General features: G+C 36.9%; 1 protein-coding gene across 1 annotated transcript; it reads right to left on the reverse strand.

Moving 5' to 3' along the window:
* Positions 1-13,682: 13,682 nt before the first annotated feature.
* On the reverse strand, positions 13,683-14,336 carry LOC133805910 (uncharacterized). The gene has a single exon (XM_062244056.1). It carries the CDS (start codon positions 14,334-14,336, stop codon positions 13,683-13,685), a length of 654 nt encoding a protein of 217 aa, XP_062100040.1.
* Positions 14,337-19,134: the final 4,798 nt, after the last annotated feature.

Raw genomic sequence — 19,134 nt, forward strand, 5'->3', positions numbered from 1 at the left:
AGCTTCTTGTTGATCTCCTGAAGCTAGGTGATCTCCTTCTTATGCTCCTCGAGCTCAGTTTTCAGCTTCCCGAGCTCGGTGGCCATGTCCTCACGTTCCTTGGCTCCTGCCTCAAGCTTCGCATTCGCTGCCTTCAGATCATCGCTCGCTTTGAGATGGAGATTCTTCGCCTCTTGGGCATGAGACTTGCTCGAATGAATCTCGTTGTTCAACTTATAATTGAGTTGGGCGGTAAAGACAAGAGACTGAACAAGGAAAAGTCATCATTAACACCAAGTCTGTGTGATTATAACCAAGAAGGACTATAGAAGGATACTTACTGTGGCAGCGAGCTCGATACTCTTCTCATAGAGGACAGTGCAGTCTTGGGTATCGTTCAAGCATTGCCATTGGGGAGCTTCGAGACTGCCAAAGCTCTGGCCGATCCGGGACATAACATCTGAGACCAGCGTAGATCCATGGGACCCAGCGGCATTGTCGACCACGTATGCATCCATGTGGGTGGAAATTGATAGCTTCTGAGCTCGAGAAGCAGAGGGCCTTCTAGAAGGCAGAACTAAGGATGACTAAACCACCACAGGAGGTTGGGACTCAACCATAACGGAGGGACCGACCAGCGAAGTCGGCGCCACTACAGAGGCGACGACCTGCGAAGACGGCGCCGTCGTGGAAGCGCCGACCTGGGAAGTCACCGCAGCGATGGAGCTCAAAACCGGCGGAGCAGGAGGAGGGGTTTTCTTGGACCTCTTGGGGCCCTTTCCCGGCCGGTCGGTCTTCAGCGCCCCCGCTCTGGGATGCTTGCTCCTCTTGGCGCCAGCACCATCGATGATGTTGTCGAGGTCGAAGTCCATCTTGCCTGCACAAGTCACAACACAAAGTGAGTTAATAAAAGAGAAGCATACAAGTTTTTTTCAGTATCACAGACATATAAAGTGATGATAGAAGAAACCTAACTGGAACTCTCCCCCGAGCTCGAGCTTGGGGACCATGAAATTCCCCCGTCTTCAGAGGAGGCGGGGGGAGTGCCTTCCCTATATGTGGGTGATAACCTCGAAAGGTCCCTATAATCGTTGGTCCCGTACTGAACAGCTATCCCGTTCTACACCTCGTCCGTGGTATACATGGTGTCGTATTTCCCGAGCCCACTATCAAACCTATGGACACAATCATCTACCCAACTCCATATGTAGAAGTGGTATCTATCCTGTGGGCACGAGACTAACCTATTGGGCCTATGTTTTAGTAAGGTGGGGGACCACATTCTCGAGGTAGGGAGGACTTTACCTTCATCCGAATCTGAGCTCAAGGCTTCATCATTAGCCTCATTCCCAAACAGCGGACTCCTCAGGCGAACTGGAAGTGGCTGCCTCGTTTCTCTCCTCAGAGGAAGGGCGCCTGTGGGCAGTGGCACCTGCTCCCAGTGTTCATATTTTTTATTGGACCAGTCGAAGGTGGACTGGTCCTCCCCCAAAAGTCCGCGCTTTCAGAGCTTATCCTCGTGTAAAAGGTATAAGAGAGACCTCCTGCCATGTGGGAGTTGGAGCAGGGTCTCTCTATGCTCCTTCATTGTCTCGTCAGGAGTGGGACGCTGAAAATTGGCTGAAAGACAACATATTTCTACTAAGTACGGATCTAAGAGCTAAAATCTTGAGCACAGAAGTAAAGATAACAAGAATACTTATGAATCCGCCTGAACGAGTAGTGTCGAGACGGGGGCAGACCGTCTGTCCAGAAGAAGGCCGTCTTGAAATCAGGCTGATGATTGGGAAGATCTTCAAAGACCTTCTTCTCCTTGGGATAGCTCGAGAGGTAATAAAAGCCATCCCCTCCCCGAGCTCGAGAGGGGTTACTTTTCAGACAAAAGAGATACAAAATCTCTTGAGGCGAAGGTCCTTTCCACCCCATCTCGTGGTATAAGGACCTCAGGGCAGACAGCACCCTGTAAAAATTGGTGTTGAGTTGGAACGGAGCCAACCCAACGAAATCCGTGAAGTCTTTGAAAAAAGACTTCAAGGACAACAGTGCTCCCGCCCTCATGTTTTCCTGGCTCCAGGCCGCGTATTTCACATTGGCGTCGCGGCCCCCAGGGGCGAAGCAGCTTCGTTCATGGTCGACCGGAGCTCGACACTTCAAGGAGCCTGACAGGCCTTCGTCGTTCTTGGCCTTTGTCATTTTCGGCCTTCGCCGTTCATTTACAGTCATGCATAACATAGCATAGTAAATCATAAACACTCATACAAACACAAAATATAAATGATCGAGCCATGCCCTACTCTACGGGCACCAATAGTTTTCTTACCTTTGGTCCAAGCACGAGTTAAATATAAACGACCCTCGAGCACGATCTTGTCCCAAGTCCTAGCAGTAACCTAGTCACAACCATAAATAATAACTTCATTAGGATTCAATCCTCAAAATTGAACTCCGGGACCATTCTCGTGCTCTCGGGACTTCCGATCCTACCCAACGGGATGGTGGAACCATCCCCCGAGCCCCAAAGTCCTTTCCAAGCTCTAAAAATGAAGGTTGTTGAGATTAACATAGCGTTGGGGCACCAGAAACTAGTGCTGGGGCGCTACAACAAGTCAGAGAGCCCCAAACCCTCCCATGCATAGCGCTGGGGCGCTACTTGCAAACCCAGAAGCACACTGGTTTCTCTTTTCCACCATTTCTCCGAACCTAAGCTTGTTCAACCCATTCCCCAAGTGCACCCAAGTTCCAATTGGACCCAAAACTCCAAATAAGCAACATAAACAACACATATGCATCAAAAACAAACCCAAACTCCAAATCACTCAATGATCTAAAATTGCTCAAAGCTTAAAATAAACCAGAAACTTTTCAAAAACTTAAAGGAATCCTTACCTTTAGAGAGGAATTCGACCCTAGGCTGCCTCAAACGCCACTCCAAGCTTCCATATTCTCAGATTCCCAATCTAGTGTTCCTCAAACTTCATCCCAAAAATCCAGTTTTCAAAGATTAAACTCAAAACTCACAAGAATAAGTGAAAGACCTAAAACCAGAAAATGAAATTCTTACCTCTTCTTAGATTTTGAAATTTCTAAGACTTGGTAGCTGTTAATCTACTCCCACAGCTTGAATCTACTCCCAATTTCTCAAACCACCAATATCCTCAAGCTTGTTGTTGGCTTTTCTCTAGAGCTCTTAAGAAACTAAGTGAGTTTGAAGGAGAGTGATAAACGTGCAAGGCTTTCCTTCAGCCATGGGTTTTCTAGCTCTAAGCCCAAAAGACCATTCTACCCCTCCCTCTAACTTAGTTCCAGGCTACCCTTAAGGGTATCTAGGTCCTTTCACCCTTTTATTAGAAATGCCATCTTTTTACTATTATTTCAGTAACAACACTAACCTCGGTTACTAATAGTTACCAAATGCCAAATTTGTAACCCTTTGCTAACACCGCAGGACAGGATCTCCCAATGCCGAAAACACCATACATAGCTCAAAATCATACCCTCCACGGGTCCAATTTACAGAAATTCCCATGGTTACCAAGAATGGGTCTTTAAACACAAATAAATTCACATACACATTATTTACATTTATGCCCTCACTGTGCCAAAATTACAAATATGCCCCTATTAACAAAAACAACGGACCACATGCATATTTAATTCACCTAAACATGCATTTCTAATCATGTAGTCATTTAATCCATGTAATAACATAATTAAACCAACTATTGCCCTCACGGCATGTTAATCAAGGCACTAAGCTCTATTAGCAGATTTGGGACGCTACAGGTTGAGCCATATCAGCACTAACCAAATCAATAACAGCTGGTGTAGTATAAACATTAGTTGGTTGTGCAGCAGAGGAGCTCAAATGAGACAATATAGAGGAGGATTAAGGCGGTGTTGCATCATTGATTGCAAAAGATGAGACAACAGTGCTTATATTAGGAATAGAATATGGAAATGGATTTGTAGTAAATGTTGCATAAGGAAAATGAACAGGAGCTGAGATAGATACCTGAGATGCAATGGACCGTTGTAAGGCAGGGAAATTTATCTCATCAAACACCACATTCCTTGCTATATAGATTCGGCCATCAATATTTTGACAAAGATAGCCTTTATGTTGTAAGGAATAGCCGAGGAAAGTGCACTTCTCAGACCGATAATCAAGATTGTGGTTGTGATAGGATCTCAAATGTGGATAACAAGCACAACCAAATGGTTTTAAGAAAGTATAATCAGGCACTATATAAAAAAGGCATTCAAAGGGAGAAATGTTACCCAAAACAAGTGTAGGCAACCTGTGAATAGAGTAAAATGAAGCTTGAAAAGCATGCCACCAATTGGATAGGCTAAGACCTGATTGTACAAGGAAAGTGAAACCTGTTTCAGTAATGTGACGATGTTTTCTTTCAGCGCATCCATTTTTCTCGTGTGTGTGGGGACAAAGATGTTGAAATGCAATGACTTGATCAGTCAAAAATCGCTCAAATGGTCTGTATTCACTAGGGGTGTTCGTGGTGCGGGTGGTGCGGTTTTTCTCTAATTTTTTGGACTGCACCGCATATGCGGTTTGAACAATTCTCCAAACCGCAACCCGCACCGCATAGACCTCAAACCGCATAAACCGCACTGCAAAAATGCAGTGTGGTGCGGTGCGGTGTGGGCGGTTTATACCTATCACCTAATAATTTAACAATTAAATATTATAATTAAGAAAGATTCATAATAAACTTCATAACCATAGAGTGTTTAACAAATAATTAAATGTACAACAAGCTAATAAACTTTAAGCAAAACAATAAAAATATAACAAACTAATAACAAAGAAAAAATGTAATATAGAAGTAAATATTATTTTAATTAAGGAGGAATATCTTTAGATTGACGTAGAATATGTGTTAGCATCCTATGAAACATTATATTTTTTTCTTGATATTGTGTATATTATATTATACTATATAAATATTTATGCATTAACTTTAAATGTAGTCAAATTGAAAAAAATATATATAAAAAAGTTAATATATATATAATGATGCGATGCAGTGTGGTTTGAACCGCGTTTATAAAATTTAAAACCGCAAACCGCACCGCACCGCGCGGTTTGGCAAAAATACAAACTGCAACTGCACCGCGAAGGGTTTTAAACCACAAATTGCAGTGTGGTGTGGGCGGTTTGTGCGGTATGAGCAGTTTTATGAACACCCCTAGTATTCACCACCCTAATTTGCTTGTACTCTTTTGATAGGCAACCCAAATTTTTTCTCTACAAGGCTTTTAAATTTTACAAAAGCATCTAGAGCTTGAGACCTCACAGTTAGTGAGAATATCTAAGTGTACCTACTGAAATCATCCAAAAAATTAATGTAATATTTGAAGCCATCTATAGAGGATTCATGAGCAGGCCCCCATAGATCTGTATGAAGCAATTCTAAAGGTTGAGTTGCTCTTGAATGGGATAAAGGGAAAGGAAGTTTATGGCTTTTTTCTTTTTGACAGGCCTCACAAAATCGTAAATCTTTAAGGGAGCTAGAATGAGGGATATTGGATAGTATTTTGGTCAGAGTTTGTGGTGCTGGATGCCCAAGTCTTAAGTGCCACATATTTATATCTTGAACAGTAGTGGAGACCAAACATTCAGGGGAAGAATCGAAAGAGAATGGACTGTTCTTTATTTCATTTGCATTTAATGAATCAGTACAAGAATTGTGTTTTATTTCTTCGTCAAGATGACTAGTACAAGAAGTAGAAAAACAATTATTGACAGTAGCCAAATTGCACTGAAGTGTTGGTCCTTGAGTTCCAGCAGCATCTCCAAGCATGTAGAGTCCTCATTTAATCTTCCCTTTGAGCAAAACCTTCCCCGCTAGCTTGTCCTTAACAAAGCAGCAAGATGTATGAAACTCAACATAAACATCGTTATCTCTTGTTAGCTTTGAAACACTGACCAATTTTTTTGTAATTTTAGGTACCTTTAATATTGAATTTAAGTGCAAAGGAGATGAAGATGAAAGGAAAAAGTGGTTGTACCAATATGAGAAATAACCAATTTCTTACCATTTCCTACTGCAAGAGTCTTAGGACCATGATAAGGGACTGCAGAATCTAGATTTTCCATGCCATAAGCCACATGATTTGTTGCTCCTGTATCCGCATACCAAACAGTGTCACCCCCAAAATCATGTGCAGAGGTAGTGAAATGAGCTTGAGGATCATAGTCACATTCTTGCTCAGTAATATATGCATGGGGCTGAGAAGAACCAACTTTGGGAGTGATGAAATTCTTGTCGAACCTGTAATGGCAAATAGCAGCTGAATGACCTAATTTTAAGCAAACTTGACAGAACAACCTATTAGCACTAGAGGGTATTCTTGGAGCACCACAGTCATAGGATTTAGAACTAGATTCTGCAGGTAAGGCTCAATGTGGGGGAACATAAGGTCTGTAATTTCCATTGTAGTTTCTTGGAGGAGAACCTGAGAGATTGGCTGACATCTTTGCAGAGAGATCACTCATTGCATTATGCCTTTCAAGGAGATTCTCATGAGAGAGCAACAAGGCTTGGACAACTTCAAATGAGAGGGAATCACTTTGAGATGTGATACCATAAATCACTGCGTCAAATTTAGGGCTAGATACATCAAGAAGATGCATCACCATACATCATTGGAAATTGAGGAACCAGCTATAGACAAGCTATCACACAGCAGTTTAACTTTGTCAACACATTCAAAAATTGAAAGATTACCTTTCTGAATACGAGACAATTTTCCTTTAAGCTGAAGAAGACGAGTATTGGATTGGCTTTGAAATCTTTGTTCGAGGGCAGACCACATTGAGTAGGAGGTGGTGAAGGAGGCGACAGAGGCAAGAATCCCATTAGTTATGGAGGATTGAAGCCATGACAGTAAGAGCTGATCCTTTCTCCTTCAGGTGGTATATTCGGGGTTGATGGAACCATCAAGAAGCGTCTTGACAAGATGAACATCACTAAAGAGTAATTCATCCAAACCGTGACCAATAACAGTGGGTATGACCTGCGATTTCCATGAAAGAAAATTCAATCTATCAAGTTTGATAGTAAGATAGGAGTTGAGAGAGTTGGAGAAGGGATTCCAAGAGCCAAAAGAATTGGATGTAGAAGCAGTGTTTGTCGGCACAAGAGCAGTGATTCGTGAAGCATCGAGCTTGGCAGTAGGGATTTCAGGAGTCGCCATGGATGACGTGAGTCAGGAGGTCTGATACCATAAAGAAGTAATTTGAGACAAGGTCTATTTAGAGAAAGTTTATAAAAACTCCTCATGAGGTTGTCTCAATTAACAACCAAAGAATGAGGAGGGCTTTATTATATAGTTGTCAATTAGAGAGGTAATCAAGATTGATTACAAGAAAAGAAAATTAGTTAAATGACAGCTGTTAAAACAACCTTACAGAATGTTGACACATACAACTAATTACCAGAAAATAAAGGGTAACTACACTAAATAACCCTATTCAGCCCTATATTTATAACTCTAACCCTTAGTTAAAGTTTTTCACATTTTTTACTCTTTAAGACAAAATTACCCCTTTGTTAAACAAATAATTAGAAAGGACCCTATTTCAGTTTCACTCTTCTCATCCCCTTCCCGTTGAAAACCCTCCCTCCCAAACCCAACTATCTTCCTGTCGAAGCTGCGGTGGTGTTGTCGTCTCTGGCCAGCACCCACCTCGTCCCACACTGATGCATGTCCTCCCAGTTGCATCATCATCTCCACAGCCACCTTTTTTTCTTACCCATTTCGTTTTCAGCCCCTTTTACACTCTTCCTTCTCTCTCTCTCAAATCTACCACAGCCTCCATCCCCTCCGCTTGCTCCCGACCCCACGAACCCACATTGCTGCCTCGCCGTGCTTCGCAGCCATATCGTCGAGCCCACGTCGTCGGAGCCCAAGGTTTACAACACCTAAGACCCCACACTCCCCTTGCAAGACTGATACCCTAGCCCAAGGTATTGTTGTTGGGATCCCTTGTTGTTATATTATTTATGACTCCTTTGTTTATTTTGAATTTGTCATATTGATGCTTTGAGATTTGATGGTTGTGGTTGGAAACATGTTAGAAGAATGTAAGGTTTGGACTTTGGTTAAATTTCTAACTACTTGAGGCATGTTTTAATTGGGAAATAAGGAGTGAATTTAGTGTGAATTTGGTGTGAAGTGAAGTTGTTGTGAACCATATGTAATTTCAGTGTGAACAATGTGTGAAATTGGTGTGAACCATGTGTGATTGTGGTGTGAATTTAGTGTGAACCATGTATGAAGTGAAGTTGGTGTGAACCATGTGTGAATTTAGTGTGAATAGTGTGTGAATTTGGTGTGAATAGTGTGTGAACAATGTGCGAACCATGTTTTGAAATTATGGTGAACAATGTGAGAATGATGTGTGAACCATGTGTGAATTTGGTGTGAATGGTGTGTGAACCATGTTCTGAACTTATGGTGAATAATGTGTGAATTATAAAAGGAAACTACACTAACTAACCCTATTATAAAACTGCACGGCCTCAATTTCTAGTGTGTATATATCTCTTTTTGTTTATTGTAATAAATTTATTAGCATATTATGTATGATATATAAGTGAAAATCAATTGTGGAAGGAACTTGTAACTCAAATGCACTAGTTTGTTATCAAATATATGAATGAGTATTATCAAATGCCAAACATGCTCAAAGTAGCTAAAGAATAGGTACCATATTTATCTCCATTGTTTTTAATTGAATCCTTATGGAGTGTGTACTTCACAACAATTTATGTTCTTTTAATGTTTATATGTGAAATTAATTGAAAAACTAGTATCTTTTAATGATATAGAAAAACTCATTTGAAATATCATTTTATTTCTGCAGAATGTAAGTAATATTTTTTTAGGTTTTGGGTTTTTGATTGAAAAATATCTTAGCTCAAGCAAGACCAACAGTGGGATGGCTTATGGATTATTATGTGTATATATTTGTTAAATACTAACTTTGTTAGAATTTTGTGTGAACAGAGGTGAATTTAGTGTGAACTATGTCTGAATTTGGTGTGAATTATGTGTGAGGTTGGTGTGAATTTGGGTGAGCTATGCGTGAACCATGTGTGAACCATGTGTGAACCATGTGTGAACCGTATGTGAAGAAAGTGTGAATATATCTGAGTTATGTATTAAGCGCTTATTTAATTTACTTTTTCAGATGTCACTCCTCATGCTTCCTACTGAAAGGCATTATCTAGCAAAGGCTGGGTATAGGGGAGGGAGCATTATGAGTACAATAATAATGAAATTCACGACATTTGACTTGTTGGAACGAGCGAAACAGTCACCATTCAAGCAATTCTTCTTAGCTCCGCCTCTACAATATTCTGGAGTTATTATTCACTAGTTACTGCTTAGGAGAGTTGTTGGTAGAGGAAAGAACGAATACTGCTTGAATTTTAATATTTGTGGTCAGAATACAAGGTTTGGAATTAGTGAATTTGGTTTGAACACTGGATTGAATTATGGAATTTCTCCGGATTAGGCAAAGTATAAAGAAATGAACAAGAGTAAAAGACTTCTCCAGACATACTTGAACAATAAAGAATGTTTGTCTTCTAAAGAGTTGGAAGATGGATTCAAAAGGTGCGATGTGAAAGAAGACGTATGGAAATTAGGTCTATGTTTTTTGGTAGACTCTCTTTTATTACCTAGTGAACCAAAGAAGAAATGCTTTATTGATGTCCTTTCCATGGTGGAAAATGAAGATGACTTCTTCAACTATCCTTGGGGGAGATTATCGTACGAGAAGACATTATTCGGCTTGACAAAAGATATGGAAAGGCTAAGGAATAAATACTTGAAGAATGTTGAGCAAAAGAGAAAAAGACCAGCACCTCAGTACACAATTTATGGTTATGCCATTGCTCTGCAATATTGGGCCTATGAAATTTTCACAAAGTTCTCTGCATTTGCTGATCAACAACCCCTTGCCTTTCCAAGAATGCTTAGCTGGTCAGCGCATAAAATGCTGAAAGAGAAAGATATTGAAGGTGTATTTAAGAAAAAAAAGTGTAAGTCGTTAAGATTTTATTTGAGTTTGTGATTTATAAGTAATGTTTATACCTTATTAATTTATTATTTTGTTGTAGAATCTTGTGAATGCCACGCTCAATCCAAGACCCAAAGAGAAAGAATTTCATGACTCTATTATTCAAGGACCAGATGAACTACTCATGGGACGTGTTATTAGCTTTGTAGACGATGATGTGGAATTGGAGTTTGAAAGGGAAGAACGTGAGGAATCTCCCACAAAGCCCGATGTAGCAGATGGGCATCTGATAACTCTAAGATTTAGAGTTATTTTTATTAACTTTGAACTTGAATTTTGGGTGAAAAGAGTAATGAGTGTGATGTTATTTGTAAGTTTGTTTAGTTTTTACCTTTCTTTTCTAGTTAGTGTGTTAATTCAAGAGTCTTGTAAATTGTTGGTAGTAATTGTAATTAATTAAGTAATTGTGTGTGTTTTGTTGTTTAGGAAAGGAACTTTTGACTCGCCAAGGGAAACTAAGGAATACAAGGAAAAAGGGGACAAAAAGTTGGAAATGCTGCTCAAATGCTGGAGGCCGAAGTGTTAGCAAATCTGGAAATTGGGGACTGACGTGGACAAGAGCCAACTGACCTTTCTTCACTTATCTCAGCGCCTATGTGGCACCCACTTAAAAATTAGGTCAGCTGGCTGAGGTGGCGTGGACTAATGGACCAAGAAAGGAAAATGGGCTTTCTAATTAAGGAAGGAGAGGAGAAAAGTACCCTAAGGAGAGTACAGCCGTAATACAGGGGGAAGAAGAGAAAAAAACAGTACAGATATTATTCAGCAGAGAAAAGCAAGAATTTATTGAGAGAAAAAAGTGGAAGCAGAGATATGCACGAAAAAGGAAAAACCCAAGAGACTCACGGCCAAGGAAGGAAGAGGGATTTAGCACACGATTCTACTACTCTCTTTCTTCTACATTTCCTCTTTTGTAGTATATACTCTTGATTTTATAATTTGTGAACTGATATTTACCATGGATGAACAATTTCTGTTTTGGGTTGTAATTTTCAGTTTGAACATGAGCTAATCCTTTTGAGATTTGAATGGCTATGGAACCCGATGTTATGAATTAATGATGAAAATTGCATGAGTTTAGCAACTTGCCTTTGTTCATTCAAGTGAGATGAATGTTAAATGATTGTTAATTACTGGCCATGACTAACAATTTGCTTAGCTAGATCTGATTCTGGAAAGGTTATATCTAGTGCAAATAACTTGGATGATGCAAGAGAATTACCATGTTTAGGTTGTTCTTAGTGAGTAAAATAGGAATATTTTGCTACCTTGTATAACTTGAGAATTGGTGTGTAATTGTTGTTTTGCAACCTGATTAAATATAGGAATGTATTAAATCAAGTTGTAGAATTAATTCACTGAGTTTTGGGAGAATCTCACATGCTTATCTTAGAATTATGTTAACTCTGTGCAACTTTGCTGAACGAATGCTGTAACAACTGGGCAGATTAACATAGGGGGAAATAGCTATTCAGATCTATTAATCCATAGACACTTTTTCTTGAATTCAATTTTGCTATCATTTTAGTTATATTTTTAAATAGATTTAATTGCAGTCATTTAATTTCAGATTGATAGTACAATCATTCTCATAATTTCTTCCTTTAATTTTAAATTGTTGATTAGTTGGTTTTACATTTGCTTGATTTTGCAATCCCTGTGGAGACGATACTCAACTTACTACTATATTACTTGTTGCCGACTGTGTACACTTGCACATTTTATTTGCTTAAAATTACGCAACAGCATCGTCACGAGCAAGACCAGAAAGAGATACCAACTCCAATTAACACCCACCATGAAAAGTTGTTAGCTGATATTGACACTTTGAAAAGTAACCAACAAAGAATGGAGGAGAAGTTGGATTATCTAATTGAATTAGTGCTCTCGCAACGTAAAGGTAGTGATTCTGAGGATTCATTATCAGATGAGCATCTTGCTTCACCACACCGTACATTTATTATGGAGCACGTTGTTGGAGAAGATAGCCCTAGCTGTAAGGTGTTATCTCCTAAAGATATGGCTAGGGTGGAATTCAAGAGAAGGAGGGTTCCAACGAAAAGAATTTTTGGTTCCGAGTTTACTAATCCAACTAGGAAGAAAAAGAAAGCAAAGACAATTGTAACTGATCCTTGTGAAATTAATCCCCTACAGCCATATGACGAAAAGCAAATGAGACGTTTCGAGAAATGGGTAATTGGTTTAAAAAATAATGATAAGCCTATTTCTCTCTTGGCTGGTTCGTGCACAGCGAAATGGTTTATTCAGCTACTTACACCACGTACATGGCTGGAGGGACTGGTAAGACTACTAAAATAAATTTTTTTTAAATATATATAATTTGAATGTGATGTATATATACTTATAATATTTGGCATGCAGCACATTGATGCAGCTTTAGCGTTGATGAAAGAACGAGTGTACACTTACAAGAAAACTTACTCCAAAAGATTCACCATCGTGGATTCTATGTTCCAACAGTTCTTCGAACCACATTGGGAACAATTCAACAAGAGGAAAATCAAATCAAGCTACATTTGGCCAAAAGAAGTGCTTGATTACTTGGTAGGTGATGATAACAATTTCAAAAGGAGTTGGAAAGACATTGACGATGTGTTTACCCCGATTAATTTTTTGGGACACATTGGGTGTTGTTAGAGATATCATTGACAAGCTATCTTATAAAAGCTTATGACTCTGATATCACTGTGGTCTCCAACAAGGAGTTTGAGAATAAAATGAGCAGATGGGGAAAAATGCTACCATTTCTAATTCAATCCAGTGGGTTGTTAAGCCATAGGAAAGATGTCCAACTACAAGCAGAGAAAGTGCGTTTTGAGTTCACAAGACTTGGCACAAAAAAAGTGCCACAGACCAAAACTAGGTATAACTCTGTTAACCATATTTATATTGCAAATAATCATTATGTTCTTCCAATAATTAAAAAACTTTATTTCCTTTGCAGTGGCGATTGTGGGGTATATGTCATCAAACATCTGGAGTACTTGCTAGCCAAAAAACCGCTATCCGAAGTAAATGACGACAACATGGATTTCTTTAGAAAAAAGACTTGTGTAGATTTGTTTTACCATAACTTACAACCATAGTTTTCTTTTATTTAAATATATGTATCTTACTTTTGGATGTATGAAGAAACTATGTCAACTTCATCTCATTAAATGGTATTGAATGACTTCGTTTATTTCATCTTAATAGTGGAATGGATAAATCTTTGTCACTTTTATCTTATTAAGTTATGTGTGAATTGGGTGTGAATTAAGTGTGAATCAGGATTGAAATATGTGTGAATCGGGATTGAAATATGTGTGAATCAGGTGTGAACTATGTGTGAATTAGGTGTGAATTAAGTTTGAACCAGGTGTCAATTATGTGTGAATTATGTGTGAATCGCGTGTGAAATATGTGTGAATAATGTGTGAACTATGTGTGAATTAGGTGTGAATTAAGTGTGAATATGAATTAGGTGTGTCTGAAACAACAAACTTTAACACAAAAAGTCGTATTACTGAACCAATCTAAAAATTCAAATTCCGCAATTGAAGAGTACAAAGTAAAAAAATAAAAGTACAAACTAAGCATGTCTAGACGGCGGGGGACAAACAGTGGTGCACGTCACTCGATTGTGGCCCAGGACACTACATCTACTACATCTATGTTGTTTTCTATTCTTCTCACCCTTTGATAAACGTCGTTTCTTCTTTGGACGACCAGCCTTCTGCTTCACTAAAGGAGGAGCTATCATCATACTTCCTATGTCATTTGGTATCACCCAAGATTCTTCATTACCCAGCGTATATACAGATCCACCATAGGATGACAACCACGCTTCAACTGTGTAGAATCTGGAGCATAAACTATATGGACTAATGCCACGATCTCGAGCACCAGCTAGAGCGTGTTCACAAGGAAGACCTGTCAAATCAAATCTTTTACAACTACATGTTTTCCTCCTCAGGTCGACATCTCCATCAAGATCACCATCAAATACTGTTATTTCATACTGATTAGATGGAAAAGGGAACGAGGTAGTGGGCTTGTCTGCTAACTTTCGCAAATCAGCTTCCACTTCTGTGGCAAGAGGACCTGTAGCTGCTGATGCTACAGTTCGACGCTCGAAAAACCATTTTTGTAAAGTGTGCCTCATAAATTCCATGAGACAAGTAATTGGCCACCCACGTGCCTCAGCAATGACATTGTTCCAACTTTCGGCAATACCTGTAGTCATTAAATTATATCGATGACCAGGAAAGAAAGAACGAGCCTACTTTTCAAAACCCACTTGATTCTCTAAGTATTGAGCAATTGCAAGATCTTTGAATTTAATCTTCTCAAAATGGCGTAAAAACTCTCGGTTTCTATAAGCTTTCGCTGCAAGGAAGAATTCTTCATGGCAATGGTCAGTTTTGAACTTCGCACGGATATTCATGCTAACATGATGTATACAAGCACCGTGGTGTGCCTCAGAAAAAATTTTAGTCAAGGCACTTGCTATACTAGTATGTCTATCAGACACGAATACTAGATTCTCCACTTCACCAATCGCTTCCTTCAACCTCAGTAGAAAATACAACCATGAGTCATTATTCTCTGAGTCAACTGAAAATGCAATTGGATATATTTGCTTGTTAGCATCTTGTCCCATGGCACATAACAAAGTACCTCCACACCGAGTAGTCAAGAAGGTTCCATCTACACATATAACTGGGCGAATATATGTTTTAAACCCCATTATAGAAACACCTAAGGCCATGAAGCAATATTTGAACCTACCTTCATTGTCCATCTGCAAATGAGTAACAGTTCCAGGATTTTTTTTGCTCCATCATGTATAGAAATGAGGGAAGTTTCTAAAATGATGATTCTTGTGTACCTCTTATGTAAGCCAATGCATGCTCTCGACACCTCCAAGCTTTAGCATAGCTCATATGAACTCCATATGATAAACTCATATCTTTTACAATTGACCTTGGCTTGTAATTAACATTATCACCCTCAAATTTTCTCCTTATGACATGTCCAATAAGCCATGGGGATACCTGACGGTGATCTTTATGTCGAACATCCAATGAACATGTGTGTTCACCGAAAAATTTACGAACCTCGAACATATTGGAATTAACCAATTTTGTAGCCCTCAACCTCCATTTGCATTTATCATCAACACATACTGTACACCATATATTTTTCGCAGACTTCTTTACTTTAAACTCAAAGTTTTTCTTTAATGCATAAAGATGGAGTTTCATCTTCAACTCTTGCTTGTTCTCAAATATTTGACCCTCTTTTATTTCCCACGAATTGATACTCAAAGAAGATGTCAGTAATTGAGCTGTTGAGGCTGAAGTAGAGCCTTTTTCCCCTTGATTTAACAAAAGTGGAGTACTCCATAGATTATCTTCACCAACCTGTCTTACTTTACGACCTCTATTATTTGAGGAATCATGGCTCTTCAATACTTCATTGGAGGTTGACTGTTGTAAATTATGCTTCACAAGTACATCATTGCAGGTAGGCCTATCAATATTTTCATTATCATCTAAGCTTAATGCATCATTATTATCATCATCACAACTGTCTTCATTGCCATCTGCATCATTATTATCATCATCACAACTGTCTTCATTGCCATCAATGCAAAAATCAGCATTCACTTTGGTTTCAACTGGAGGAATAGTATACAACTCACGTGTTTTAGTAACCAAAGGATCATTACTTCTCTTCTCTATAGTAGACACACATAGGGGTGTCCGATGATTGATAGATGTTCCTTTCTCATCAAGAAAAAAAGCAACATCATCATCATTACTAATCAAAGATGGAGGGATACCTTTACTTCCAAAATGATAGATTACATTTAAGTCAGGATCAATACGAGACTTGTCAGCTCCGATTAAAGTATACAATTGATCAACAAGACTATTGTAAGTGATAGTCTTTGGCACCTTCATACCCTTGCTTTGTTTAGCACTAAATGACCAACCTTCGTTCAAAACTTGTTCCCATGATCCATTATATAACACTACAATATTTATATGTGTTTGACCTGTATAACATATGACAAAAGGTTCGAAATTCAAAGGTTATTAGGTAAAACTAGCCAAAAGAAATAAGAAATAAATGTGTGAAGCAAGCATGTGTGAATCATGTGTGAACCAAGTGTGAAACGTGTGTGAACCGTGTGTGAACTGTGTGTGAACCCATGTGAAGTATGTGTGAACCAAGTGTGAATCATATGTGAACCAAATGTGAATCATGTGTTAAGTACTCGTGAACCAAGTCTGAACCAAGTATGAATCATGTGTGAACAAAGTGTGAATAATGTGTGAACAAAGTGTGAACGCAGTGATCTAAATCGCGAAAATGCGAACCAAGTGTGAACACAGTGACCTAAATCGCGAAAATCATTCGAAAATTCGTCATCTCAACATAAAATTATTTTTTTTCACATATTTTTTAGTGTATAGTAGTTCCAAATTTCCATTTAAACTATTACACAAGACACCCATAACCTATAAATAAAAAAAAAAATTACTCATTATCAAATCAAATGTTCAAACTTCTTCAAGTTTGAGAGAATCTTCAATCTTCTTCAACTTGGGTGAGAAGAAAAAAAAATTATGATAGATTACATCATTTTCCAAAGCTTCGTGAGAAGAAAAATTGTGATGATTTCTCTTTGATGATGATTTGAGAGAGAGGGAGAAGGAAGAGTGTTTATTCTCTTTGTGAGAGAGAAGGGGCTGAAGACGAAATGGGAAGGGAAAAAATGGGAGGAAGAAACCTAATGTTAATAAGGGTAAGCTAGTCTTTTCACATGGGTATAAGGTTAAAAATATGATAAACATTAATGTGGGGTTAGAGTTAGTATTACCCTATAAAATAAGGTCATTTCATGGAGTTCCCCAAAATAAACCACTAACAAAACCATACTAATTATGGTTATCACGAATTAACATTCATTTTATATTGAGTAAATAGATAGGTATAAGTTTTTCTTTTTTAATTTTTCTTTTACCAAATAGTAAACTTCTACAACATTAATTTAATTATTTAAAATAACATTTTTGTTCGTATTTTTAATTTGTATGATGTAATTGCTATTTATTAGTTAAACCTGGAATATTTTAAATTATTTAATTAAGCATGTTTTAAACTTTTCTTTTTTAAAAAAAAAAAAATAAAGAATGAGCATACTTCATTTTTTATTTTCCCATCTCAAATGTAATCACCTTCCCACTTGTTAGTGAAGGAAGTTTAATTTCCTATTAGGTCTTTTGGGAAATATATCTCTTCTATATAAAAAGTGTGTAGATAACGTAAATTCTTGTTTTAACGGTTTTTTATTTTTTTCCATTAACTTTAATAGAATATTCTTATATTTAACAGAATATTATTATATTTAACGGTAGATTATAAATATGACTTAACTTAAATAAAATTAAATAAATAAATAATTAAACAAATTAAAAAAAGATATTTTTGAGATATTTTACCATGATAATTATTTAAAAATAATAAAACCATACATTTTATAACTTAAATAATATTAAATTAAACTTAATATTATATTAAACATATAATATATAATTTTTTATTGTCAATGCCAAATTCAAAAACTAGAATAAACATAAATTTAAACAAAAAATAAATAATTAATTAATTAAAATAGAATATTTTAAAGATATTTTATGATAATTAAATCATTTATTTTAAAATACAAAGGCATAAATATCATTTTTTTTATCTTATAAATTTGTATGATAATTTGTTTTTTTATCAAGTGATTGAAGCTCTTTTTCTTCATCAACTTCACCAAAGAATATTGTGAGATATATTAGAAACTAAAAATAGTTGATGCATATATACTACTGTCTACACCATGACTATTCTATTCTTATTTTATTTCTATTATTAATTTCTAAAAACAGATAATGTTTACAACTTTAAAATTAAACAAACGTGCATTGCACGTTGATTCCACCTAATATATATATGTATATATATATGGAAGATTTTTCAATGGTTACTATCTATAAATGGATACTAACAATTATGATAATGTGGCAACATAGTGGCTTCGTATAGCAAGTCACCTATAGATAAAGATTTTTTTTCTACATTAATTTTGAATTTTCATATATAATGCTTAAATAAGATTTTTTTTTAATTCTGTAATTTAATAAATATATGACCGCCATGTAATTATGTAGTATTTCCAAACAAATTTAAAAATCAAAATTTATTTTTAGAAATATTAATTAACAAATATAAATATAAATTATTAATTTTAATCTAATGGTTAATATTAAATTAATTATGGTAATAACCTTATATATATATTAATAATAGGTAATAGATTCCATTTGGCAAGAAACAAATTTTTTTAATCTATTTTTTTTATATATATGATCAAATCAATATTTCAACTTTATACAATTTCTACACTTATATAATCGATAAATAAAAAATGAATAGGCAGGATATGAAATAGAAGTTAGATAGCTACCAAAATGGAGATCATCCAAGCCCTTTTTAATATTATATTAGCTTATTTATTTAGTATATGATTACATACTATTACTCATTTTTTACCGGATATACACAAACAAACACCCATTCAAATTTCTCTTCCATACCATACATGTTGTATATGTATGTAGACTTCTTAGCCTCTTTGACTCTCTCTTTTACTCATACAAAAGTATATTTTCCTTTTACATCTAAAGGAGCTAATTACCATATTTTGAATGGGTTTCTCTGGCTATTTTAACTTTATATACTTTCTAACTAGACAATTAGCTCAATAGTAGTAAGTAGTCCTTCCACTTCTTTTTCATTCTTAATGTGATTCATTCACTTGGAAAAAAAAACACCCAATTGCCGCATAAAACTCCACAAACATAATCCCATTGCCCTCAAGAACCAAACTTGAGTGGGGTACTATCAAAATGCCTTTTATGTAAATGGATAATTAAGATCTATGCATGAAATAATGAATAACATATATATATATATACACTTCT

The sequence above is a fragment of the Humulus lupulus genome, chromosome X (genome assembly GCF_963169125.1).
Source record: "Humulus lupulus chromosome X, drHumLupu1.1, whole genome shotgun sequence".
Taxonomy (NCBI): domain Eukaryota; kingdom Viridiplantae; phylum Streptophyta; class Magnoliopsida; order Rosales; family Cannabaceae; genus Humulus; species Humulus lupulus.

Coding starts and splice junctions, on each gene's coding strand:
- LOC133805910 (XM_062244056.1), bottom strand. CDS start 14,336: ATGACTACAGGTATTGCCGAAAGTTGGAACAATGTCATTGCTGAGGCA.